General features: G+C 38.9%; 1 protein-coding gene across 6 annotated transcripts in view; it reads right to left on the bottom strand.

Moving 5' to 3' along the window:
* The window catches only part of angel2 (angel homolog 2 (Drosophila)), a 49651-nt gene extending 41222 nt beyond the window's left edge, over nt 1–8429 (bottom strand). The window contains exons 1-3 of one of the 6 annotated variants that reach the window (XM_043695849.2): nt 8282–8325; nt 6058–6162; nt 3167–3678 (exon numbers count right to left, since the gene is read on the bottom strand). In XM_043695849.2, the coding sequence (XP_043551784.2) occupies nt 3167–3678; nt 6058–6122 (577 nt within the window). In that variant the 5' untranslated portion in view covers nt 6123–6162; nt 8282–8325. Of the gene's footprint in view, nt 1–3166; nt 3679–6057; nt 6163–7528; nt 7677–7900; nt 7921–8281 lie in introns of those variants that run through there. The other 5 variants (XM_087991339.1, XM_043695847.2, XM_043695848.2 and 2 more) reach the window with 5 other exon arrangements.
* Between the last annotated feature and the right edge of the window lie 7931 nt (nt 8430–16360).

Raw genomic sequence — 16360 nt, 5'->3', positions numbered from 1 at the left:
TTGGTCAGTTAGTTGAAAAAGTGCTCTCACAACCTTGCCAGAATTTTATAAACATTAAGCAAAAGCACATTTTTGGGGTGCAACTTTGTTTAGCCTGAAGATGGGAGTTTTCAGAAAGACACTACAAGTTCACTTGCCATAAATATACCAACTGAAAAGGTGTGGTCTGGGTCACCATGTTTTGTGAGTCAGATTTTCTCTCATAGTTTGAGATTGGGAAGCAGGGGGAAAAAGAAAAAAAAATGATTCTGCTCAGAATCTGAATACTATAAACTCGTAAGATTACTGAATCTCAACAACCAAGAGGACAAAAACATTTGTTAACAGGAATGAATCTTCATAGTTATCATGGCAGTCAAGAAACATTTACTTCAAAAATGTATTGGCAGATAGAGTAAGCCAGGTAATGATGAAATTACTGGTGAGGTTAGTGCTATTCTGTTAATTATGTGTAAATAGTTCAGCAACTTCAGGCAAGATTAAATGCCTACATCAAAGCTCACTATCTAAATTGCTGCATCTTTCCCATTAGCATTTTGTTGTCCCGTTCCCCCTCCACGCCCTGCCACCCCCCAGTCAAAGCAAAATGCTCAGAGACACAGTATAGTTTTACCTCCTGTATTTTTATTCCGGGCCCTTGAGGGAAGAGAGAACGATCGCCCATGTGCACAGGGGCATGAGTTTACGGTCTTCTCTGGAACAGCAGTTTCTCAATGAAGTACATAGTCATTTTACAGGGAGGAGCATCCAGATAAGGCAACATACATATTAATTGGGTGACCATTACAATCAACGAATATCAATCGAAAGATTAAGCCATCTGTTGTTACACAATGAATAACTGGCTTCACATAATGAATACTTTTCACCTTGTTAACTGATGTGACAGACTGAATGCTCCCTCATCTTGTTAAGTGGCTCTACACAATGAATGCTTTTCCACTTTTTTAACCCATTACCCTTGCCTCCAGCACCCCATTCTTATCTGACCTGAGTCATGCTCAGCTGAACATCTTGTTTCACAAAACCCAGAACTTAACTCTTTCCCTGCCTGTTTATACCCTATACATATTCTCATTGCACTATCTGCCTCATGGTTGGAATGCATCAACTGTTAGAAAGCTATTGCATCTGTATGGTAGATATAAATTAACTTGCACAGGAAGTTATGTTGTCACTTCAAGCACAAGAAATCTTTTAATGATAATCAATAATCATTAGCAATGACCTTGTTACTGAAATGGTCTTTATCAAAGCACAAATTACACATTTGTAATTATGACCATGGTAAACTATCCCGCCTTATCCTTGTGATTCAGTGAACCACAGTATTCTCCAACTCTATTGTTCAGCTAGGTGGAACCGCCTTTGCTAGATTCTGTTCTCATCTTTCAAACTATAGCTAGAGAATAACATGCAAAAGCTTCTCTTCTCAATTCTCTGTCATTATTTTTGGAGTCCCTGAATGATCTATCACAGGGCAACGTGCTTTCTTATTCACATGCTGCCAACTGGTGATATAGACTGAATAAACATCAGGCTCCACAGATGACAATCAACTCCAACTCACTGCGACCTCTCCTGGAACCTCCCAATGTTTCTATTTGTCACACTGCTAGTCCAACATCCAATAATGAATGAGCAGAAATTTCCTCCATCTAAGCATATGATAGAAATGCATTTGCTGCGATTTCACCAATCTGCAATGTTTACGGTGATGGCTTTTTGTGTGTAGAAGTGTATGTCAGTCACTCTGCAAAAATAATTTGTTGCTAACATATCTGCATGAATTTAACTCTAGTAAAACAATGCCTTCCTCCTGCATGCTATGGCTTCACACTTAACGGAGGATTGATAATTATTGATGATATTGATGAACTCTTCTAATTCTGCTTCTCTGAGAATTCAAATGCATCATACCATCAACACATAGACAGCAAGTAACATTATTATGTGGCTGTGTCACCTAATAAAGGAGTTAATAAGACTTAAAAAATAGTCTCAAAAACTAAAATGTGTCCCTCGAAATCAAAAAATAACTATCAGGTGGAGTTTTTGGAAATAGATCTGTGCCCTGTGTAAGTGATTCCCCCCCTTTTCTATTGCCCCTGTGCATGTTTTGACACGTGAAGGAGAAAGTGATGTACACAAATAACATGCAACTTAAACAAAGAAATAAAAGTATGAAGAGAGCTTCATTTTTTAAGGCATGGGGGAGAGAACATGTTAAATCTTGAATATCAAGTTCAACTGATCACATTAACTTGTAATGATTCCCATGATGCTTGTTTGCTGTGATCAAAGTTTAAGTGATCTTTAAATCCCATGGTCTGACTATCTTGATTCCAAGCCTGTAACACGATTAACATGGTGTAATTGTGCTATTGTTAAAGTACCTGAATGGACAAACACCTGCAAGACAGTGCTCTAGACAAGATTCATTATTGACTTGATATGATTAAAATTATTGTTAAATTTGTAACGAGTGCACTATACAGGCTGATTGTTTTGAAACTGAGAAGTTGGTAGAGATAAGATTATTGTTTTGTTAGCGTGATGGTTGAAAACAGGGAACTAGTTATGTAAGATCAATAGATGTATAGCCAATCGCTACGCCAATCTGGTAAGTGGCTGATTGCTAAGTCTCAAGAAGACAGGTTTGACCTATGATCGTATTGTGGAAAGCACAGAGCCAGGTATAAGGAATTATGGTCCAATATGATAACTCACTGGCTCAGGATTAAATAGGCTGATCACTACTTGGAGACCAGAGGAATGGAACTGATCATTCCCTCAATCTGACTTGCATACAAGCCCAGGCAACCCCAAACACGTGGTCACTGGAGTATAAATCTTATTGAGTATAAGATTCTATTTGTGTTCTGAGTAAGTGTGTTATGTACAAATAATTATTTGGCATCCTTGCTGTGTTGATATGCAGAGTAAACCCCCAATCCAAAAAGGGGATAGTAACTTACCAAGTTATTTTAATTGGTCACACCAGCTTCTATTGTAGACCACGGGACAATGAAACTCTTTTGCTATAACAGGCAAATATACTTCAAATGGAATTACGATTACCTTTATAGATGCTATAATTTATTACTTGCCTTCATAATTTAAATCAAATCTAATTCTCTGGATTAAACTTTATAAACAGTATTACCTTTTGTGCACTGAGTTTCTTGATCTTCAATCACGTTGGAGACATATGAATTTTCCAATTCATTTCCAGGAAAAGTAACACAGCCAGTATTTTTGTAAGTTGCACGACTTCCATTTTCTGATTCTGTAGGGCTCCGTTCTTCCTGATTTGGTTGGGAATACTTTCTTCGTTTAGTTTGAGGTTGACTGTCAACTAGCTCCATGGAACAACCAGGTGATTGATTTATTGAGTAAGAACTCAAGCCTTGGTGTAAAGATCTGCCTCCTGTCCATGAATCACTGTGAAAGGTGACCAGTGGGTTACTATGACAAAGTGGTCTCCAATGAAAAGGTGGTCTCCAGTGGAATGGGAAGTAATTTCCAAAACCATGCAGGCTTAAAGTTTCAGGAGCAAAATTGGATGGCCACCGAGGACAGGGAAAGAACGAGGTCCTATGGAACCAATGCGGGATCTCTGAGCGGGCAATGCAACTCCTGCCAAAGCTCTGTAGATGATGAGTAAGCATGTGGTGCCTGGAAAACACAAATTACCCCCTTAATGTTTCATGAAAAACTAATAAACAACATAACTTATACTAGGTGCAATACCTTATTAAAACACATTAATGGATTTTATCATACTTCTAAAATTAATAAGTTATAACAAAGTTAGTCAACTTTCAAATAGATAAATACTGTAATGTTTAAATACATCCAGAGGCCTTTATATCATTGTATTAATGGTTAATCTATTTAATTATTATAAGAATTTGTAGGGTAGTGTGCAGTATAAATCAATTTTGAAGATCTAATTTCTAAATTTACCTTCAAAACTTGATACTTTAATCAGTGCAGGAATGAAGGAAATATCAAATTAGAGGGCATACATTGATCTTGAAGATGTAATTAAAGAAAATATAAAAGTTATGAAAGGATGGGGGACTGCAAAAAAAAACTCCATATGCAGGGAATCAAATTAAAATATGGTGCTGCCAATGTATGTTTGCATTACAGCACTGGAATTGATATGCCTCACTTCTTTCCAAAAGTACCACAAATTATTCTTATCTTTTCCTGGAGCATGCATTGTGGACGTCTGAGCATGGTAGCAAAGATAGGGGCAACACTAATGGATAGAATAGTGTTTTCTTGCCCTTTTTGTGCCATAAATTCTCCTCAAAAATCTTTTAAAAATCCTCTTCTTACTGCTGGTGGCAGGCTCAACATAAATAAGAAGTTAGTGCAAATCTGTCTACATCTTTACAGGTTTGACATTTCTCCAAGCAGCTAATTTAAATGAAATTTTGTCAATTTTTATCCCTTTTGAAAACCGCAATGTAAGTGTTGGGTGATTATCTACACTCCTTAAATTAAATTGGTGTTTATTTAAGACATGGGAGGATATGAAATTTACCACCCCAATACTGCCTATACCTCAAAGGAAAGAACTCTGATGCCTATGCTATTCACAGAACTCATTTATGACCTTTGTAAGAGGTTTACAGAGTGAACATGCAAACATGAAAACGCAATATGCGTGGAGCTTACTGCACAACCAAAAATAATTGATTTGAAGAAAAATATATTGCAAGTCATGATCAAATCTGAGGCTTTGCTTTAATCCAATCTTAGCATGTGCTTCTAAACAATTAAAACTTAAAAATAAAATCTGTTTATCATACTGCTGTGTGTGAGATCTTGATGTGTGCAACTGACTGTCACTACATTTCTTACACCCTAAACAGTGACTTAATTTCAAGAGTACTTGATCGATCCCAAAGTACTGTGGGATATTTTGAGGCTGTAGAAAGGACTGTGTAAATGCAAGTGCTTTCTTTAACAATGTTAAAGCCTTAAAAATGCCCAGGGATGTATAATACACTTCTCAAAATCCAAGTTATTTTTAGCTATCATGTAACTCAGTTTAGCAGAGTCTACTAAACTCAGGCCATTTAACTTTCATTTTGACAAGGATCTCATGTTACTAGCAGGGCAGACTACTAATTTAGTCGTTTAAACTGGCCAGATAGATGTTAAATTCTGTAGGAAATTCTGTATTTTTATCACGTCGACACAGCTAAAATGTAACTGAGATTAAAAGATGTTTCAACTAGTATATTATTTATATAATACCAATATATAACTTGAAATTGATGAACATAATCAAAATCTACCATACTGGTAAAGCAATATTCAGCCAAAATATTAACAGGTTCTCAATCCACAAATGCTATCGGACATGCTGAGTCATTGTTTTGTTCTTATTTCTACATTCCATATCTATGTTTAAATAGGGAGCACTTGCTTATAGTATAAAATAAACAAAAAAAAAACAAATATGGATTAGTGGAAACCACATAATATGTATGTTGTATTAACCAGTCATTCTAATTGCATAATCAGTTTACTTTTGTAATTTCACCCTTTTCTGTGTATTAGTTTAATAAAGGATTGGTATGCTGTCCACACCAAACTGCATGGGAGGAAAAATTGCATTGTCCAAAATTGTATTGAGAAAGAAATATTAGCTGGGATTCCCATTCTCTTTGATTTTAAGCACTTAAGCTAAAGTGTATCAATGATATCTCAGCCTCACATTAGTTTACTGTCACTCACTGCCCAGAAACACTCAGGGTTAGCTGCACCCCGTTAGCTCAACAATTTCAGAGGGATATGGGCTGGGTGCTGGAAGGTGGGACTAGATTGGGTTGGAATATCTGGTTGGCATGGACGGGTTGGACCATGAAGGGTCTGTTTCCATGCTGTACATCTCTATGACTCTAAGATGACTAGCAAGAGGAAGAAAAACATAGTGGCAGGCACCATAAAGTGCCACCGTTTATGCTAATTTGTAAGGCCTTTCCACTCTAAAGATTATACTAATGTGGATATTAACACTAAGCAAGTTCCTACCCTCTTAAATTCTGTGTATTCAGCCTAGCAGAGTACCCAAAAGGTGTGAAGCGGTTGATATTCATTCTTCAAGAACTGCAGCAGAAACTGTTCTTCCAGATGCTACTGAATCAAACCCACAAGACAATATACACAAATCAATTAAAACAAAAAAAAACAAGTCATAGTAAATATTTATTTCATTTATTCTTTCATGGGATATTGGTATCACTGCCATTTATTGTCAAACTTTAATTGCCCTTTGGAAGGAATAGGGCAGGTGGCCTTCTGGTCTGCTGTAGTCCATTTAGTGCAGGTATACCTGCAGTGCTGTTTGGACTTTTCCCTTGTGCTTGATACAGAGTGGCTTGCTAGTTCATTTCAGAGTAGACAGGCAGGCCTGTTTGGATTGCAGCATCTGCAGTTTTTTTTGTCTCCAGTCCATTTCAGAGAGCAGTCAAAAGTCAACCGCAAAGTTGTAGCTCTGGAGTCACATACGACCAAACCAGACATGGAACCAGTTTTTATTGTCTAACGCACCTAATCAAATGGATGATTTTATGGTCACCATTTACTGAGGCTAGCTTTCACTTCTAGATCTGTTCAATTAATTTAAAATGCACCAACTGCCATTTAACCAGACTTAACCAGCATTCCCTGGGCCTCTGAATTACTAACGCATATCAAAATATACCATCATCCCACTTCAAATTCATTAGCCTCCATTATTGGAAGGACCATGTAACTCTGAATAAGATTTACCAAGACAAAATGTTAGGAAAGTAAACTCAAATCAAGCTACATTTATTAGTGAAAAATACATCAAAGATATGATCTAACCAAAATCATTATCTTAGTCTGACTCTATGAATAGTAGTTAGCTGGTTCTAGTAAAACCAATTCGGCAATTAACCATAGTCCAAAAAGGGGCGAGAAGCATCTCTTTCCATTTGAAAGAATTGTTTATATATGTCGCTTGAGGATACTACTCAGCGATCAGGGGGCAAGACCCTCAAGAACTAGAACAACGCTTGTGCGAAAAAAAAATTCTTGCTCTTCCATTTAGTTTTTCAAAAGATCATTTGATCCTCTGCTGTAACATTTCAAGACTGGATTAATGTGATAGGCCGGCAATGAAAGACTTGCAATTGATAAGAGTACTTTCCATTACCATTGAAAATCTTAAAACCACTATGGAACTAATGAACATCTTCTGAAGTGCAGCCAGTCACTGATATAATACAGGATACACAACATTCTCCCAAACATTAATGTTGATTTAGGGCGTGAGTGTCACGAATATCCCCGCTGCTCCCCCAGCACTGCATTGGTGTATCAGCTTTGATTTTTTTTTGCTCAAGCCCCCAGGGTTTGGGATTTGAACGAGAACCTTGTGTGTCAGAGACCACAACACTGCCACCTGAACACAGCTGACACCATTCAATGGCGTAATAAGGATCATAAATTTAAGAACATATAAACCACCACTTACGGTGTCACCAACAGGAAACTAATATATTCGAATCAAACCCCATATTAATGGTGACTAATTAACTAATTCAGAATACTGATTAAAACCCTGGTCGATCCCACTGCTGCCGGCTCCAGGCCTCAGCTTCCACCTCCGTCCGGGGGTCGCACAACGACCGCGCGTGCGGCCTTCTGGGAGTTGTAGTTTAACAATCCCGCACCACCGCTTCAGGCAATAGGACAATGCCATCCTAAAAAACTACAACCTACGCGTGCTCACTACTCCACCAAACATTCCTACGGTAAACCTCAAGGTTCAAAAAAGCGGAAAGCAAATCGCAGCGCACTCCGTTATACATCAAAACACTAAAAAAGGTCAGGCCTTTGTACAAACCACTATCAGAGCGATTTTTTTAAACTTAAGAATCAGAATTTAAATGCGGCCGGTTCCAGGTCTCAGCCTCCCACCTCCGCCCAGGGGTCGCACAACGACCGCGCGTGCGGCCTTCTGGGAGTTGTAGTTCAACAATCCCACAAAGCCGCTTCCGGGCAATAGGGCGATGCCCTCCTAAACACTACAACCTACGTATTAACACCAATCCACCGATCATTCCTACGGCAAACCACAAGGTTCAACATAGCGGAAAACAAATCGCAGCGCATTCCGTTATTCATCGAAACAAAAAGAAATTTTTACAAACCATTATCAGGAAGATTCTTACTTAAAGTTAAGAATCAGAATCTAAATGAAGATATCATTTTAAAATTAACTTACATGTGCAAGTACATATTGGCTGAATAAATGTTAATGTAATGATGTTGATCGTTCCACGATTGATGAAATTTGAATGAGTCTTTCCTGTATCACGTTAACCAATACTAAATTCCCAAGAAATCCCAGGTCTGTTGAAAAGGTGCCTTCTGTTAGAAGGGCGGGCTTATCACTGAGGAACTTGCCCTATGTTCGTTTCCGTGCAGGCTTAGTCATCATTACATTATATTTCTTTTAAATCAAATACTCACGCTAGCATGTTTTTTTTCCGCAAATTATGTTAGCCACTTTAAAAACGTGCCTAAATGACTTACATTAATTTGTACTTTACATTCCAAACGAATGCCGACTGACTATTACAATCAAATGTACGTGATTTGAGTTCTGATTTGCATTATTAAATAAGCCCAGTAAGATGTTTTGATATATTTCAACCAGCGCATTGTATGCACATAACACTACAATCACATCCTGTAATGATGTGTAACAAAGATCAGTGAAGTCATACAAAGCATGACAAAGGCCAAGTGAAGCAAAACCAGTAATTTTTTTTCTTATGCCAATGAACCAACTAGCAAATAACAGGAAAATTTTGTTTTTCAGATTATGTGCTCCAAAGGTAATGAATAATTGGTAAATTACCAGTTACTTTGATGGAGGTATAATGCTACTTCTGAAAGGTTTGTCCTTTTGTTTTGTCCTACAATTCACACATCTACAATGCCTTGCTGACTTCCCTAGCCTTACCTCCCATGAAATAGTATTTTGTTTCTCAATGGTCTAGTAAATTCAATTTTCTGTCCCTTCTCTTGGAATACCTAAGCAGAGGAAATAATCCTTTACCCTCGTCCTGTTCTGACACTGTACCTTCAGCTCAGCTAACCCATTTTCACCTACTTATAGCCCCCATGACAAGCTCTGCTTTCTGTTTGGGCTGGGGGTGGTAGTGCAAGAGCAGTCTCCTTTGAATATTGCATTAAAACCTATATATATCCTGGCAGGTCTCACCAAGGGTCACCTATACAATATCACAATGAAAAGCATGTAGTCATACAAGATAACCCGCCCTGGGTCATAGTGGAAGTGGCGATCTTTAAGGATTATTGAGCACCATATTTTATTCCAAAATGCAAAATCCCAGCCTGACGGCTAAATTTTGCTGCCCTTCAGAATTGGTTGTTGTTATATAACCTAATAATTTTGAATGGATTAATGTTGGAGACTGCATTAAGTTCTACCCAATCTAATTATGTCATAGGGACTTGGGTGGAGAAAGACAGAACAACTCAGGATCTTGAAGAAGATAGGCATGTTATTCTCAGTTTCCCAATCGTCTTAGTTTCAAAATGTATCCTCCCAAGGGTTAAACATGGATCTGGTTTATGTCCAGTCTCTTGTTAAGATTCAGTGGCATTTTTCTTTAACACTGGGAACCAAGTAGGCCCTTAGTCCCAGTCACAGAAAGAGGCTGGTGGCAGCAAACTACAACACATTGAACGGTTTGCAAAAGTGCCACGTGTGCTGACCCTCCCACCCACCTACCCATTCCTGCTGGAAACTCCATCTTTCTAGTTGTGGGGAGCGGTGGAAGGCCTTGGGTCAATTGATTTAACCAGTGGTCAGAGAGATGCAGGCCTGAACTTGCATTGTTGAACTGGTAATAGGCAAGGGCCCTTGCCTATTGCCAGTCACTGAAGTTAACGTTAACATTTAGGATAGGAACTTGTATTGTGTAAGAGCTCCAGGAGCCTGGGCATCCTTGGCCCAATATAGGCTGACTTATTTAAGGGTCTTCCACTCCCACATGCCACTGTTGGCTCCCATGTCCCTCACTCCCGTTAGTGGGGCTTACCAGTTCGGGTCTGGTAAGAACCCCCCCCACCATCATTCTCAACTCAAAGATCACCTGGAAGTCACGCACTGAAGTTTTCAAAGCCTTCAGGGCACATCGCTCTCTAGACTCCCTCCACCTAGCTGGAAATGTTGGGGTAGCTGGAATGAAGGAAAGGAAAAGAAAACTTCTAACAGCAAATCAGTAGCACATGGATTGAAGCTATACACTCCGCACATTTATTAAAAATACTGAATTGCACTGCTCTAATGTGGGTTCTAGTCTTATTATACAAATAGGAGCTGGGAAGGTTATTGAAAATGAAAGTTGTGGAACGTAACCATCAAAAGGAAGTGCTACTTTTCAGTTATTACACCCTGCTACCTCTCTCATAATCGCAAAGTAGGTGACTAGAGATTGGCTCATCAGTGGGGAACTGCAGGTGTACTACCTGGGCATTGGAATCAAGCTGCTTCAGATTAGTCGCAGGAACACTGATGTTAATGTTAAGAATTAGGATAGGAACTTGCATTGTGTAAGAGCTTCAGGACGCTGGAGCAACCCTGAGATGATGTATGAGAGAATGAGCATAAAAATCTAATAAATAATATTAATTTGAAGTCTAAGCTTGAAGACATTTCTTGATTTTGCCTTCTCCTTGACCAGTCTGTCAAGAAGGAGAAAGTGAGGTCTGCAGATGCTGGAGATCAAAGTTGAAACTTTATTGCTGGAACAGCACAGCAGGTCAGGCAGCATCCAGGGAACAGGAGATTCGACGTTTCGGGCACAGGCCCTTCTTGAAGAAGGGCCTGTGCCCGAAACGTCGAATCTCCTGTTCCCTGGATGCTGCCTGACCTGCTGTGCTGTTCCAGCAATAAAGTTTCAACCTCAGTCTGTCAAGAACTCAAACTCACTATTTGGCATCAAAGGACACAATAAAAGATGATGCCAGTTATGGAATTGACAGCTTTGAAAAATCATGGCAGCAGTGAAGAACAAGAAACAGACCAAAGTTCACCTGGAGAAGACAAAAATTCAATTTTTTTTAATAGGTTTAACACTAACTCACAGCCAAAGAACAACACAGAGCAGAACAGCTGCTGTGAGGAAAATATCATGGAACAGAAAATGCTCCAGAGAACAATTAGGACACTGTAAATCTCAAAAAGACTAAAACAGCCATTAATAAGGGAAACAAACCTTTTAAAAAGTGATGAGAGCAGTATAAGCCCATTTACAGTTAAGTGGAGAAAATCAAATGAAGTATAGATGAAAAGCTAATTAGTGGGTGGCACAGTGGTTAGCACTGTTGCCTCACGGCGCCAGAGACCCGGGTTCAATTCCCGCCTCAGGTGAGTGACTGTGTGGAGTTTGCACGTTCTCCCTGTGTCTGCGTGGGTTTCCTCCGGGTGCTCTGGTTTCCTCCCACAGTCCAAAGATGTGCAGGTCAGGTGAATTGGCCATGCTAAATTGCCCGTAGTGTTAGGGTGGGGGTATGGGTGGGTTGCGCTTCGGTGTGGACTTGTTGGGCCGAAGGGCCTGTTTCCACACTGTAATGTAATCTAATCTAATCTAATCTAATCTAATGTAATCTAATCTACTAGACATCCAGAGCAAATTTGATCCCTTAAGGGAAGAAACAATACAGCTTTATTTTTACTCTAAGTCTAGGTTGTGGAGCATAGTTAAGAATTCTAACAGTGAGTTAAGAAATGTCTGAAACCATTTACTTGATGAAAAAATTAACAATAGCAAGTTAAGATAATTCTTCAGGTATATGCTTAAAGAAAATCAAGTGAAACGGAAAATAAATGGTGAATAAAAATCATAAAGCCTAAACAGTGAAGGCAGTAAAATAATTATTATTTCAGTGGTTTGACAAACACAAAGTTTTGCAGGTCTGGCAGCACCTATGAAGAGAAATCAGTCTACTCTGAAGAAAGGTCACGAGACCCAAAACGTTAACTCTGATTTCACTGCCAGACCTTCTGAGTTTTTCAGCATTGGTATTGTTTCTGATTTCCAGTATCCACAATTATAGAGTCATAGAGATGTACAGCTTGGAAACAGACTCTTCAGTCCAACTCATCCATGCCGACCAGATATCCCAACCCAATCTAGTCCCACCTGCCAGCACCCGGCCCAAATCCCTCCAAACCCTTCCTATTCATATTATTTTGTTTTTGTAAAAAGTTTTATTTGGCAACTCCCGGTTTTATCAATTTTATTAATTAAACTACAAAAAAAATCAGATAAAGAGAAAGATTGTGAATCTGATCACATGGTGTCAAATTTAGCATGAAAATACCATGGACAGAAAAATTTAATGCCAATGACATCACAACAGCCATCTTTGATGCAGTGAAAGAAATCATTGATTTTTTTTTGAGTGAAGCAAGTTTGATCAAGTTTCCACCTATTGATCTTTGGGATTCCTTCAACCATCTTGGAAAAGGGATATCTTCATTCATTTCTATGAAGACACCATATTGGTAAAGGAAACCTGAACTTTACATTTTAAAAATCATAACTTTAACAGTTTACTGTTTTAGTACTGCAATAACAATGTTAACATCAATAGATTCAACAAAACCTTAAATCAGCTAAGAATTTGACAAGACAACTAAATGAGTTTCATACAAGGGGGACAGCATCCTTACAACATCCTAACAAATTAAGAAAATAATCAACAACTTAAGTACCTGTCAAGGCTAAAACAATGCATCAACATTTACCGAGACCAATCTATCCTGGAGAAAATTTTAAGCTTTCAGTGAATTGGCAGTCATGGAAAACATGAGTCCTCAGATTTTGAACAACTTCTAGACTGGATACTAGGTTAAATTCAGAGTTGGGAAAACCGTTCAAGAAGGATTATACAGTGAAGATTCCATTTAATGCAGAGCGTTATACACAGTGTATTGACTACTTAAATTCCAATAAACCATCTGACCAGAGGAAGCAAACGTCTCATCTGACCAATATATCACACGCCGCAAGGTCAACCTGAAATCCTTAGCAATCTCATGCCACAGGTGTGGTTCTAAAAGTGCAAATTAGTGAAGACAAAACTGTCCAAACTTCCACCAATGATGTACTCATTGTAGCATAATTTCACCTCTTGAAAATGTGCTAAAGTTTGAAGAATAGACTAAGCAAGAAATCAAATAATTTCCAGCAAAATACATACATTCATGTCTTGGAATAAAGCCTTTAAGAATAGTTCAATATAGCAAGGGAACAAACTTCTTTTCAAGAAGATTTTGGCTGGCATTTAAAACAAAATGGTTCATGGTTTACAGCAAAGATATATCCAACTGAGGAAGAAGAAATTTAGGAAGTAGATAAACTGATCATAGTTAACCAGGGAAGTTAAGTACAAAATCAATTTAAAAGGAAAAGAAAAATACAATGTGGCAAAGATCAGTGGTATAGAATTTGAATTCAAAATAGAATATCCCTTATTGTCCCTTACACTCAAGTACAGAAATACAGATGTAGAAATACAAATACAGAAATACAGGCACAATGTGAAAAGCTTCCAATGTCACTTATGGCACTATCTTAGGTACAAAGTACCTTGGTACACATTTTAGATACAAAAAGAGGAATAAAAAAGTGGTTACATTACTTTATAGTGAATCATAGTATAATTAAGAAACATGACATAGTTAAAAGGATAGATATTATTGTCAGATAAACAAATTACAAATAAACATTACATTGCAATAGCTCAGTGCAGGGCCTTTCACACATGGTCTGACCACCCGTGCCAGACTCAGTCCAACAACTGTCCGTGTTTCAGTCCAAGCCTCCAGTCCACTCTGCACCAGTTCTCAGCTGCTCCAAGATATGTTTTTCTACGGGACTCGCTTCCCTGTGCTGGCTTGCACTCTGGGACGTCTCCCTGCGCCAGCTTCCACTCCATGGCTTGCTTCCTCTGCACCGGCCTCCACTCTGGGATCCCTTTCCCTGCACCAGCCTCTGCTCCAGAACTGCTGCCCTGTGCCAGCCTCCACTCCAGGCAGGCTTATCAGAGGTTTGGGAAAATTTTAAAAGCAAGGATGAGATGACTGAAAATATTAATACAAAGGGAGAAAATAAAGTATGAGGGCAAACTAGCAAGTGACATAAAAACAGACAGTCAGATCTTGTTTAAATATATTTAAAAAGTGAGAGAGGCAACAGTAAACATAGGCCCTTTAGAAAATGGGGCTGGGGAAATAATGATGAGCCAGGAAATGACAGAAGAGTTGAACAAATACTTTGCATCGGTCTTCAAGGAAGATGACATCAATAGCATTCTAGAGATTCTAAATATTTAAGGACAAAAGAGGGGTGGAAGAGGAAATAAATAAAATAACCACCACTGGAGAAAAAAATCTTAGGGAGAGAATAATGGGCCTGAGGCTGATAAGTCCCCTGATCTTAATGGGTTGTATATAGTAGAATGTACTGGTAATAACCTTCCAAGAGTTCTTAAGTTCTGGAAAAGTCCATGAGGGCTGGAAACTGCCAACATAACACCCTTTTTCAAAAAGAGATGGCGACAAAACACAGAAACTATAGACCCAGTTAGCTTAGTCTTTGGAAAAATGTTAGAGTCACTACAAAAGATGTACTAGAACAGCATTTAGAAACACATAATATGTTCAAGCAGGGTCAGTATGACTCAGCGAAGAGGAAATCATGTCTGAATAATTTATTAGAGTTCTTTGAGGTAAACAAGCAGGGAGCCACTAGATGTAAAGAGAGCCATTAGATGTAACATATATTTTGATTTCCAAAAGAAACCTTTGTATGTAGGGCATCGCATATAAGGCCACTTAACAAGATAAGAGCCCATGGTTTTGGGTGTGATATATTAGTGTGGATAGAGGATTAACTAACTAGTAGAAGACAGAGAGTTGGGATAAAGTTTAGGATCACAACCTGTAACTCATGGAGTGCCACAGGGATCAGTGCTGAGGTAAAATAGATGGTGGCCTTTAAGTCTATAGGAATGGAATACAAAATAGGGAAGTTTTGCTAAAATTATACAAGGCACTTGTCAGACCACTGCTGGAATACTACTCAAAAGTCTGTGCAATGAAGGCAAGTGTGCTAAATGCCTTCTTAATCACCCTTTCTACATATGACGCAAGCTTCAAAGAATTATGTACCTGAATGCCTAGGTCTCTCTGTTCTACAACACCACCCAAGGCCCTACCTTTAATTGTATAAGTCCTGCCCTTGTTTGTTTTACCAAAGTGCAGCTATTTAGGAAAACTACATTCCGATCCACAGGAGAAATTAAACAGTCACCTGATGTAGATTTGACAGAAGTCACTCATGTGAAAGCTTAAACCATCATGTCTAAACTGTTTATTCCTGCCAATGTCATGTTCATCTTAGTTGATACCTCATGGTGGAGATGAACATTATACCACCTGACTTAAAGCTGTGTGCAGCCAGAGGTATGATTCCTATGGTTAAAGACACATTTCATATCATACTGAAACTCAAAGATCACACATATGAGGAGAAAGCATACATTAACAGCTAACAGCAATCTTCTTTATTGAGATATGCATTTCCCTCAATCTCCTGCACAGAGTTTAGGAACTCACACAAACGCTATGAAAAGTGCTTTCCAACCACAATATCCCAAATTGTTTGCTGGACTGAGAAAGCTAGAAGCTCCTTATAAGACTGACACCAAGTCTGTATGTCTCTTTACATCTAGGAAAATCCCTCACCCACTAACAGAAAATGTAAAAAGAACAATCAGAGGACATGGTCCAGTAGAATATTTACAAGGTTGTATGCTAATATTGATTTTGGTATGTCCCTCTGGATGAAAAATCCCAGCTGCTCGCTACCTTAATTAGGAGGCAGTGAGATCTGCAGATGCGAGAGATCGGAGTTGAGAGTGTGTTGTTGGAAAAGCACAGCAGGTCAGGCAGCATCCAAGGAGCAGGAAAAATTGACGTTTCGATTTGGAGCCCTTCATCAGGAATGACGCTGGGAGCCTTGGGGGGTGGAGAGATAAATGGGACAGGGGTGAGACTGGGGAGAAGGTAGCTGTGAGTGCAATAGGTGGATGGAGGTATGGGCAAAGGTGATAGGTCAGAGAGGAGGGTCGAGTGGATAGGTAAGAAGGAAAATGGACAGGTGGGACAGGTCATGAGAGCAGTTCTGAGCTGGAAGGTTGGAACTGGGGTAAAGTGGGGGGAGGGGAAATGAGGAAACTGATGAAATCCACATTGATG

The sequence above is a fragment of the Chiloscyllium plagiosum genome, unplaced genomic scaffold (assembly GCF_037043375.1).
Source record: "Chiloscyllium plagiosum isolate Xiang-an unplaced genomic scaffold, Cpla_swu_hap1 HiC_scaffold_10, whole genome shotgun sequence".
Lineage (NCBI taxonomy): Eukaryota > Metazoa > Chordata > Chondrichthyes > Orectolobiformes > Hemiscylliidae > Chiloscyllium > Chiloscyllium plagiosum.
The sequence above is the reverse complement of the archived record's forward strand: the minus strand, read 5'-3'. Positions and strand labels throughout refer to the sequence as shown.